This window comes from Punica granatum, chromosome 1, assembly GCF_007655135.1.
Source record: "Punica granatum isolate Tunisia-2019 chromosome 1, ASM765513v2, whole genome shotgun sequence".
Classification (NCBI taxonomy): Eukaryota; Viridiplantae; Streptophyta; class Magnoliopsida; order Myrtales; family Lythraceae; genus Punica; species Punica granatum.
This window is the reverse complement of record NC_045127.1, coordinates 26,054,198-26,065,374: the sequence shown is the minus strand read 5'-3', so window position 1 is coordinate 26,065,374 and position 11,177 is coordinate 26,054,198. Positions and strand designations below refer to the sequence as shown.

Below are 11,177 nucleotides of genomic sequence, written 5' to 3'. Positions count from 1 at the left end.
TTTCTTCAAAACTCAGAAGTTGTTCTTGAGGCAGGCTCGATAGCAGGAATTCCTTGCGGAGTTAAGTGGGAGTACAAGTCAGGATGTCACAACCAAGTGGCGGATGCTCTGAGTAGAAAGGCAGTGGCGGCTATTACTGTGTTTTGACACAGTTGGGGCCTGACTTCATAGACAGCCTGAAGGATCAGGTACAATAGGACCCGACGTATCAAAAGCTACTATCACAGGTTTGAGAGGGTATGGTAAGGCAATATTAGGTGGATGATGACTTGTTGCTCGTTAGAGGCGATCATGTGTAAGTCCCTAGCGGAGGGGTATTGCGTACTCAGCTCTTGTGCGAATGCCATGATATTAGTGTTGTACATCCATGCATATTACTGGCTAAAGATGGAGGCGGATATTGAGCTTTATGTCTGCAGGTGCCTTTTCTGCCAGCAAGACATGGTAAAGTAATGCACTAGGGCATGATTGTTATAGCCTCTGCCCATTCTAGAGAAGCCATGGGTGTCAGGTTCGATGGATTTCATCTCTAGATTCCATAGGTAAAGGGTTGTGATTCTATGATGGTTGTAATTGATATGTTCTTAAAGCATGCTAATTTTTTTCCCTATATCAGAGAAGGGTACAACTGACGTTGCTACGGAGGAATTCTATAAGCATGTTGTGAGACTATTCAGGATTCCTACAGATATAGTGAGTGATCGGGGTGTGCATTTCATCGGGAAGTTCTAGACCCATATGTGTAACTTGATGGGGATGGAGCTTAAGGTCTCGACAATGAATCATCTGCAAATGGATGGATAGACTAAATGGATTAATCGATTGCTGGACGAGTATTTGTGTCACTACGTGACGAACAGTCAAAGAAATTGGCTAAATTTGCTGGATACCATTCAGTATGGCTACAATTTGAATCGCTCCTTGGCGACTGGTTTCAGTCTGTTCGAGTTAACAATGGGTTATCAACCGCTCACTCCATATGAAGTGGCATTGTAGAAAAAAGGCCTCTATTCTACTGCTTATTTATATGCTCTAGGCAAGCACTCCTGGCAAAAGCCGTCTGAAGAATGAACAAGTATGTTGATAAGGGGTGTCGACCTCTAGAGTTTCAAGTTGGTGATAAACTGATGTTGAAACTCACGGCCTAAATATGGAAGAAAGTCACTACTAAGCGGTGGCACAAGGGTTTGATTCGGAGATACGATGGCCCGTTTGAGGTAGTCAGGCGTGTGGGTGCCGTAGTATGTTATTACTAGGCATTGCTCTCGAGGAAGATTCACTAAAACGTTCCACGTAAGTTACTATCACAGGGATGATGAAGACACGGGATTCACACGACCAAAGCGCGCCTGTAATACCTTATAGAATAGAGTGAACTAGTAGTGTATTTGAGTCCATGGCATCCATTTGACTTCCCCTTAAGTTAAGTTAACTTGGAACCACCACTATATTGAAGGAGCCCGGAAACTGTCTAAGTCTGGGATTGGACTAGAAAATATGGAATTTTTGAAACAACTGAATTTTGAGGAATTTTTTCCGGATAATTGTAGTCTCATATTACTAGCCCCAAATACGAATTTTAATGAATTTTTCAACGAGATTTTACCTTGGTAAAATAGCCTTTGAAATAATGAAAAAGTGTAGAAATCTCGTTTTGATTCTTTGACCGAAATTTTGACTTTTGATTCTATCTAAATTTGATTTTTTCTGATATTTTTATGGAATCAAATAGGGATGTTTCTTTATTTACATCGAATATCTTAAGTAAACGGAGTAAAATAAAAATAAATGAACACGTCGTTTACTTGAATGATGTTTAATGTAATTAAATACGCTGTTCAGTGTGGGGACCAGGTTGGAACTTTCAAAAACATGAGGATCTGTTTTAAATACTCAAATAAAAAACGTTGAGGCTCCTTTTGCAAAAGCCTTAAACGGACCTCCCTCGACATCTACAGCTTCGGGTACCTTCCAACGGAGCTTTAGCTCTGTTTTTCCCTCATCTCAATAGCAAGCACAATAGAGAGAGGGTAAGCTTCAGATGCAAAAACCACAAAGAAGACGAATTGCTAAGTGTACTGTAAGTTGGTCTTCCATAGTCTTAGCATCGATATCTACTGAGTTTAGTGAAGTTTAGGGTTTTCCCCTCTTTTTTGATTGGGTTTAGTCTTATTTTGAGCTAAAGGAATAGATTAGATGAGATTGCTTAAGCTTGATGAGGGTTCAAGGGAGGATGGAATTCACATGTTGATTTTATAATTGAATATTACAATTGATGTGATTGTTTGTGCGAAAGCTGATCTGTGAAGGCTGAGTGAGTTCTCTTCAATGGTGGATTTCATGATAAGGCCGTTGTGTTGTTTTTTATAAAGTTCGAATGTATATGAGCTTAATTGATAAGTTAAGTGCTTTTGGTAAGATTCAAGAATACATGAGGGCTGATTTGCAAAAACACTTGTATGCGTGTGTTAAGTTCTCAATGAATCATCTCTTCTTGAGTTTAACCTGTATAAGAACATGCCATTTCAAGTTAATGCAAATTAGTGACTCACTCACCCGCATAGCATATATATATATATATATATATATATATATGTATGTACTTACTGAGGACAGGGATTAAGGAGTCATTGGTCAAGGAGTTGACTGTTGACCAATCAGTTTAGAGAAGTGGGGACATTATCTTTGTAAAAGAACTATCCGACGGTTACTTTTATGTGTTGCTATATTCCGATTAGCTTGTAATTCCGGGTCCCTTGTATTTATATTCTTATATGCATTTGTGGCAGAATGTGTATGAGAGTGCTGGGAAAAATACTTGAATCCTTTGATAGGACTAGCGGTGAGACTCTTGTATCCGAGTGTGAAACGAGAGTGAATCTGACTGCGTGCAGACTCGACTAATGTGTAATCTAATGTAATTGGTTTTCCCTCGTGAACTTGTGTTTATGAATGAGAATGCGAGTGGATTTTTCCATAGTTCCTGTGCGCTCTTTATTACTTGTTCCGTGAAAGACTGGATTGATCATATTTTGAGTTTGGTTAGTTAAGAGTCCAAAACTGCTTAGCACCATCATGGAGTTGGTTTCGAGTGAAAAATTTGGCTCTAGAATCAACCCTGTGATAGATTCATCAAATGGGTGTCAATAATAAGTTTCTCCTCGGTGAACCTGATGAGGTAGTTTATATGGCGCTACTTTTAGGCTTTTCGGCTTCTGGTACAGGTAAGGATTGCCGATACGCAAGCCCGATTTCGTGGAAGACCAAGAAGTAGACCATGGTATATAGATCTTCTGTTGAAGTGGAGTATCAGGTGATGACTGCTACAATAAGTTAGTTACTATGGTTACATACTCTTCTTGCATCTTTTGGAGTTACTCATCAAGCATCTATGAAGCTATTTTGCAATAATCAAGCTGCTCTTCATATTACTTCTAATTTTGTATTCCATGAGTGAGCTAAGGACATAGAGATTGGTTGTTATTTTATTCGTCCACACATTTGATCTCAAGCTATTGATGTTGCCCATGTTTCAAACGTCAGCAACATGTGAACATTTTCACTTGGACGAGATCGTTTTCGTTTTCTTCTTCAGCAAGTTGGAAACTCAAGATCCTTATTCTCCAGCTTGAGGGGAATATTGCGTGTAGATAATTATAGGAGATATTATATATTGAGTGTATCATATTAGTTAGGATTGAAATTTCTGTTAGGATACATTTTCATTATTTTACTTTTTCATTAATTTGAGAGTTTTACTCTTAGGATAGATTTTCATAATTTCTCTTACATTAATTTGAGAGTTCTATACATATTTCGATGTACACCATTCTTGATGAAATTGAGCTATTCTAGTCAGTTCCTACTTTGATAGGTTCCACCACGAACCAAAATCACTGCGCTTCATCCATTTGTTTGACAACAGAGCGAGTGGCAGGGCTCGTGGGAGCCAGCTCGCCTCTCCCCTCAAAACGAGCCTCAGAGTGGGGGGTATGCATGGTGCGGTTCGATTCGGAAAACCGAAGCATTGCAAACCTGAAAGGTGGTTCAATTTCGGTTATGAGGGTACTTGTCCGAACTGAACCATTAGAAGGCCTCTGAACCGAACCAAATAAAACAGATTCATTCAATTCATTTCAGCCCAGCCCACGTACTACAAGCCCAGACCCAGGTCCACTGGTCCATGCATACCCCGTTGGTGTGCGTGTTTTTTTCCTTAAAATTTTACTAGACCGGTTCGGTTCGATTAACCGTAGTTAACAGTGATTGGAGCTGCCAGGCAACTAACCGAACCGGTTATGTAAAGAAAAACTGAAGAAATATTGAAAGAGAACCAGTTCAGTTCAGTTTCGGATCGGCGGGTCAAATTCGGTTATTTTGGTTCTTTTGGACAGCCCTACCTTAGGTAGAGAGGGAAGAGTGAATTTCTTGGAGAAGCGTGGTAAATATGGAACTGACAGGGGGATGTATTATATGATCGGATCGGATTAAATGTGTGCTGCAAGGCAAGAGCATTTGGGATATGTCCTGGGTAGTTTTAAAATTGAACAAGAGAATCTCTGACTTCGAATTTGAAAAGGGCAGTTGGAGAAGCCGTCAAGCTTATCTTTAATATCCCAATTCTCCTTTGCTATATGTTTTTATATATTTTTGGATTAAAATATATTTCAAATTTTAATCTTATTAGCGAAATTTTTTATTGTTTTATTATTTTCGGATAAATTACAGCTGATTCTTCTCAGATCTCTTCCCTTCTTCTTTTTTCTTTATATTTGTCTATTTTTTATATATTCTAAATTATTTTGATAAAAGTTAATATCTAAAACTAATTTTTAGCTGACCAAAAAATAAATAAATAACTTTTGGAAAGAAAAGTATCTTTTTACCAGAAGATTGGACAGTAGAACTAATACGGTCAAAATGTAAAACGTTATGGACAATTTTGAACAAAAAAAAAAAAGAAGGCTTAGGACGAAAACAAAAAAGCAGTCAAGGTTGATAACTAAAAATAACTTTTACTTTTCTTTTTTTTTTTCAATCACTTGGGAGCAAGTACCCGGAGGTCTATAAATAACTCGGTAAAGCTCATGATACGACAACACATCAACAAACCATATCTGCACTGCAGTTAACCAATAACTCGATTCCGTTTCAGTTCGATCTCGGTTTCCCTTTTGGTTCAGTATATAAAGGCCTGAATTGGAATCACAATCCTATACTCTGATTGTGACACTTTGGTTTGCAGGAATCCAAAATTGAGATTCATAAATCAGGGAATTGATTCTTCCCTGATAATGGATCATCAATTTCCCGGTGTCATCTTCGAAATCTGATTTCGAATGGATGAGGAGAATGAAGATTATGCTTTTTCTTACCCCCAACAACCAAACATTTTTTGCAAAATCTGATTTCGATTGATTTTACTGGGTTAATTCCTTACTATTCACATGATAATGTTGTAATATTTTGCTTTATTTACTAATATTATGACTATTGACTCGCATTGATACTTGTTGGTTATTTATATGATATATTATAAATTATTAACCATTAATTAAATATATCAAAAATTGATCTGGATTTCATAAATAATGATAATGAACCAAGCAAAAAGATTTTTTGTCATTCCGTTTTCAATTCCACCCTATTACACCTCGTCATGCTGAAATTTCTGCTCCCAAGTTACTTATTCAGATACACACACACCCCGTTTGGAATCAATATTTTGTAAGAAATAATATGAATTCAATTCATTTCAATTCAATTGTAACTCAATTATGATGATTGAAATATCAATAATAATCTTGTTCAAACACAATTGAAATAAATTATTTTAATAAGCTTATTCCTCCTAATTGAATTAAATTTGACGCGCTTTTGTTGATTTTGAACTGATTTTTTTTCTTTTTTTTATTAAAAATTTTTGACCCGATTTCAAATCCAATGCACATCTTGTAATTTTTTAATTATTCTATTATTATAGTTCCAAACACTATAATTCCATTAAATTCCTGCCGATTCAATTGGATTCTTGTATTTTCATGAATTCCAAACAGGCCGTTAAAGACTTTTAGAGAACCATTTATAATCCTTCAAATTACAATTATACCCAAATAACTTCTGCGGAATTCCAATTCCAGTCAAAAAGGTTTCTTTCAGCAAACTTAGTTTTGATCAAAATTTCTACTTAAAAATTGGCCAAATCCTTTTATTTTTTTATTTTATATATATATATATATCAAAGGACCAAATTTCACAAAATCCCCGTTTCCTACGGTCGTTTTGTCTACTCAACACCTTATACCTGACCTAAGTGTTCTGTATAATACTCTCGGGAGATGGCATCTCTAGCACACCCACTTCCGTTTACACGAGCACAAAAATTAGCACGCAACATATTCATACAATTTCAAACATCTCCTTCCTATGATTTGCTCATTTTGTTTTGAATTCTTAAGTAATATCTAACCAAGAACAGAACAATCAGAGAGTCGAAACACCAACACCCAAAACACTAGGCAAGTTTGAATTGTGCACATGATGGCTGAGTCACTAAATCAGGTCATAGTCTCACCAATTATGTTCAGGAAAAACTAGGCTGTTGGGAATGGGGGAAGTGGTCCTGAAGCTGTAACTGTTACTATATATGCTGAGCATATCCCCCACCAGCACAGGCATTCTTTACAGCAGACCCATTATATCAGTTCATCAAGCGAATCGAAGTTAGCTCCAGCTATGATCTTGTAAACGAAACCAAACCCCTAGTTCTATAGAACCTTGGCTTCTGCTGCTAAGCCGGCTCTTTCCTTTCATTGCCTCTTTTCACTTTCTAATAATCTTCTGAAGCTCTATCTTTCGTCTATTCTACTAAGGGAGAGAGAAGACCCAAGCTAGCTAGCAATGTTCATAATATGAAACCCAATTAGAGATCGATACCATTATTTTGCACTCAACAGGGGAACAACCAACCATCGTGAGCAAATAATTTGCATTATAAAGTGGCGATCGTCATGACTGACAAGTGAAAGAAGGCGCAAAGCTGTTGACCTGACCATCTACCTGAAGAATCCACCAAACAATTGCCAGTCCTAATATACAGGTCCGATCTGTGAGTCGTATCCCAAGGCATTTCCTAGTGCACATGCAATCTTGATGGATCAACAGCTCTTAGGAGATTGCAATGAAATTGGAAAGCGTGCCACGGTTTTTAATTAAAGACATTGCACATGGTATCAAGTTATCAACTACCATCCAAGAAAGTAGACTCTCAGTGAGCAAAACTGAAACTCCTTTAGTCCTATTGAACTTTCACAAGTCAAATGAAAAACTAACCTTGGTCTATCAAAAGGCAACTAAGAGGGGGGCCCAAAAAATGGTCCCCTTGCTTTCTCCAAAAACCTGAGCTAAAACCCGCTATTATCTGTCTCGCAGTCGTATGAACAGAACCGAGTACACGAGCTAACAATAGACAGAGCTTACCGAACTGGTTGTTGGTTGTAATGGTTCTTGTCCTTCTTCTTCGCCGCTGCGAGCTTTGCACTCCTTGCAGCAGCCTCTTGGGCAGCAGCTCTGGCAGCAGCATCCATCTCCTTGCTTGATTTCTTCTTCTTCACTGAGGCCATCTTCTTCAGCCGCTCCTTCACATCAACAGAAGAAGAAGTGTCTTCTTCCTCAGTCAGCTCAGGCACTGTCTCAGCTTCAGGTCCGCCTGGGACTTCTTCTTTGGCCTCCTTGGAAGAGGACTTCAACTTCTTTTTCTTCTTGGCGCTTTTGGACTCTCCGGGCACGCTTTCCTTCTTTTCTCCCTCACCATTGAGTTCTCCTTCTTTCCTCCCCCGCGAGACGTCTGCAGATAAAGAATCAATACCAGAGAAAATGTAAGACTTGAACTGAGCATTAATTGCCAATACAACAGTAAAAAAAAAATCCAAGAAATGGCAATAAATTAGACAGGGGGGATCAGGTACATTCATAATTTCTAATACCCACATGCCCACAAGACAAGTGACAAAAGAGGCTTTACGTGCTGAAAAAGGAGATACTCATTAGATGAATGAATTAACTCGTAAAATTAAATATCAGTTTGTTCTTAACAGGCCGTAAGCTCCTTCAAGCTTAAGTCTTGGAAAGGATTGGGATAACAATTAAGTCGGATAACCTGAATCGTATATAGAAATGGTATCTATAACTCAGAAAACAATTGCGCCACATGATATGCGCATTCATTTATACTTGTGAATTTTTACAAGAAGCTAGTCAGATTACCATGTGACTCATGTTGACCATTGTCATTCGGAGCAACACCAAAATCAGCCAACAGAGCCTCAAGTTCTGCGAGCTCTTTCTTCTTCTTTTCCTTCTTGGAAAGCTGCTTCTCTGTTTCTTTTGTTGCCGTAGGCATCTCAATAGGCTTCTGCACCACAGGCTCCGGGTCGATTGGAACTTCCGAGTCATGGTTGTGCTCCTCCTCTACATCTTCATCGCCTTCGTCAAGAATATCTTCCTCACTCTCTGTATCCTGCAATCAAAAACAAGAGACCATGACCAGTTACATTAAAAGCCATACTTATTAATACCATACAGAACGGATTACCACTGAATTCTCACAAACTCGTGAAACAGGTAGTAGCAAAAAGGGTTACTTCAAGTTGGAATATCAAATACCCATAATTTTCCATACGTTTTACTGTCCCGCCCTTACTCGGAGAAAGTTCATTTTTGGTTAAAGCTGCTGTATCTGACAATTTTATTTTCATAAGGAAAATTTATAAGTATCATTGTAGCTTGAAGCCAGGGAAGTGGGAAGGAAATTCATAGAAACCATGCACGAACAACAATATTCCTCGACATTTATCCACGATTCATGAAGGTCCAATGAGGTCATTGCATTATCCCGACGTTCAAAGCAAACATCTATACAGCAAACTGGGAAGGATTGAAGAAGTACACTATGCCCTCGTGATCCATGCAAAGATGGGAATAAACGACTCAAGAACAGACCCGTTGACAAACCAAATCGAATTAACATATTGGCCTTACCTCTTTCCTCACATTCGTACTACTAGTGACCACATTTCAGTTTCGAGCTTCTGTCTTTCTCAGGTCATAAGCAGGAGATAATAGCAACATGATCAGGTTTGACTATGGTGACATTTCTACTAACTACAAGCAATCAACACAACATCAAAAATACCGAGAAAAACGGAGGGGAATGCCGCGAACCTCCTCAACATTGCTGGGCTGGTCCTTGCTTTCCGGTTCCTCCCCCAAGACCGACTGGGGGGGCACGGTGGTCGCATAGTAGTCGTCATCCTCTTCGTCATCCACGTCGGCCCAGGACTTGGAGTTGAGCGGGGCGGGGGCCCAGTAGACGGGGGCGGGCTCGGGCTCCTTGGGGGCGGCGGACTTGGAGGAGGCGGAGGACTTGGTGGCGCTCCTGGAGGCCTTATACCTGTCAGACTTCTTCTTCTTGCGGAGAGTCTCGAGGGCGGCGAACACGTTGTTGCTGCTGATCACGAACGACCCCTCGTCCCTCCTGCTCCCTCCTCCGACCATCCTGTCGGGTAAGACGCCACTGAAATGGGGAGACGAGGATGGCCAGAAGGTGCAGACACGTCGGGTTCCGGTATAGAATCGGAGATCGGGAGGGAGGTTGATTTTGCGATGTTAGGGTCCTTGGAGGGACTGGAGGAGGATCGAGGGAGACGGAATCGGTTAACGGAGGAGGAAGAGAATTGAATTAGGGCTATTATGACGAGGAGGAGAATCTGATGAGGCGTTTTTTGAGGTTTCGGCTCTGAGCTGCAATGGAGGGTGGGACTGGTGGTGGGTGACTGGGGCTCGTTGCGGAAGAGGAAGTTAAAAACGTGTGGGGAGGGCGAAGGGGAAGAAAAGGGTTAGGGCCTAGCAGGACCATGACGTGTACATGAACTAGTACCTGTTTTGACCTGTCCATAATTTTCTTTCATTTTTTTCCTTTTTCATGAGAAGGGTGTGTGTATATATATATACAAAAGTAAATTAACAATTTGTCCCTCAATATATTTATGTTACATTAAATTCGACCTCAAGAAAATTTTTACATCAATTTTAACTTTATTAAATATATACCATATTACCCCTTCGGTCAGCCTACTGTTAAAAACTCGATAGAAATCTCTAATGGAATGGGCAATATGATATATATTTAATAGGTCAATATCAAAATTGACGTAAAAATAGTAAAAAATTATGTCACATTAGATGTTTTCGCCACTAGTAGACGACAGGCAGACGGAATGGATCATATGATATACACTTAATCTGTCAACGATCAATTTAATGTAAAATTTTTTTTGAAATCTGATTTGATGTAACATCGATCTTTCGAGGGCAAATTGTTAGTTTACTCATTATATATGTATGTATGTATATATACAAACTCATACATATATATATATATATATATACAAATCGTAAAACTCATGCGTTGCACAAGATAATTCTAACAATTTTAAAAAATATGATTAAAATTTTTTTAAAAAATTGCTTAAAGAATCAAAAGTGAAACAAAAATAATAAAATTAACAAATAACCTTCATATTTATTGATAGAATAACTTACTTTCTGATAGCAATACTTTTCGAGAGGTGAAACTCATATCACAAATTTTGAAAAGGAATATGATAAAAAGCAAAAAATTAGAGAAAAATAAAAAAAATAAAAGTTTCGATAAAAATAAGAGAAAAAATAAATAAATTTAATCAACTCGCTTGCATTTAAAGTGAGACATAGTTTTAAAAGCTCGCGTCTAATTATAGACATGTTGCATCTAGAAAGAGACATAGTTTCAAGAAATCGTGTATAGTACTAGACGTATTTTTTGAGAGCTGAATAGGCTCATATTTATGTATGTAATAATTCATATTTGTAATTATTATACAAAATATAGATAAAATATAATCTGATTTGTTTCTTTTTTTTCGGTGAACAAATTTGACTTGATTTTTGAAAAGAAAATATAATTTATATATATCTATAAATATTATCTAATCTATTTTTAAAGGGTAAATAGCCTAAAAAATACGTACTTTTCAAAAGTTCCAAAATCTAGCACGAACTTTAAAAATTTTCTATAAAAGCACAACATTTCAAAACTGATCAAAATCTAGCACGCCGTTAACATCCCTACATGGAAT

The 11,177-nt window shown here is 38.1% G+C and overlaps 1 protein-coding gene and 1 long non-coding RNA gene across 2 annotated transcripts; one reads left to right on the top strand and one right to left on the bottom strand.

The window, feature by feature from the left end:
- The first annotated feature begins 1,918 nt into the window (after positions 1-1,918).
- On the top strand, positions 1,919-3,869 carry LOC116193318. The gene is made up of 2 exons (XR_004154234.1): positions 1,919-2,080; positions 3,225-3,869. It is a non-coding gene; the product is annotated as an uncharacterized LOC116193318 (long non-coding RNA).
- A 3,312-nt stretch (positions 3,870-7,181) lies between these two features.
- LOC116192612 (uncharacterized protein DDB_G0286299-like) lies at positions 7,182-9,880 on the bottom strand. The gene is made up of 3 exons (XM_031521208.1): positions 9,223-9,880; positions 8,266-8,518; positions 7,182-7,846 (listed from the first exon to the last, which is right to left on the bottom strand). Exons 1-3 carry the CDS (start codon positions 9,553-9,555, stop codon positions 7,476-7,478), a joined length of 957 nt encoding a protein of 318 aa, XP_031377068.1. The 5' UTR covers positions 9,556-9,880; the 3' UTR covers positions 7,182-7,475.
- Between the last annotated feature and the right edge of the window lie 1,297 nt (positions 9,881-11,177).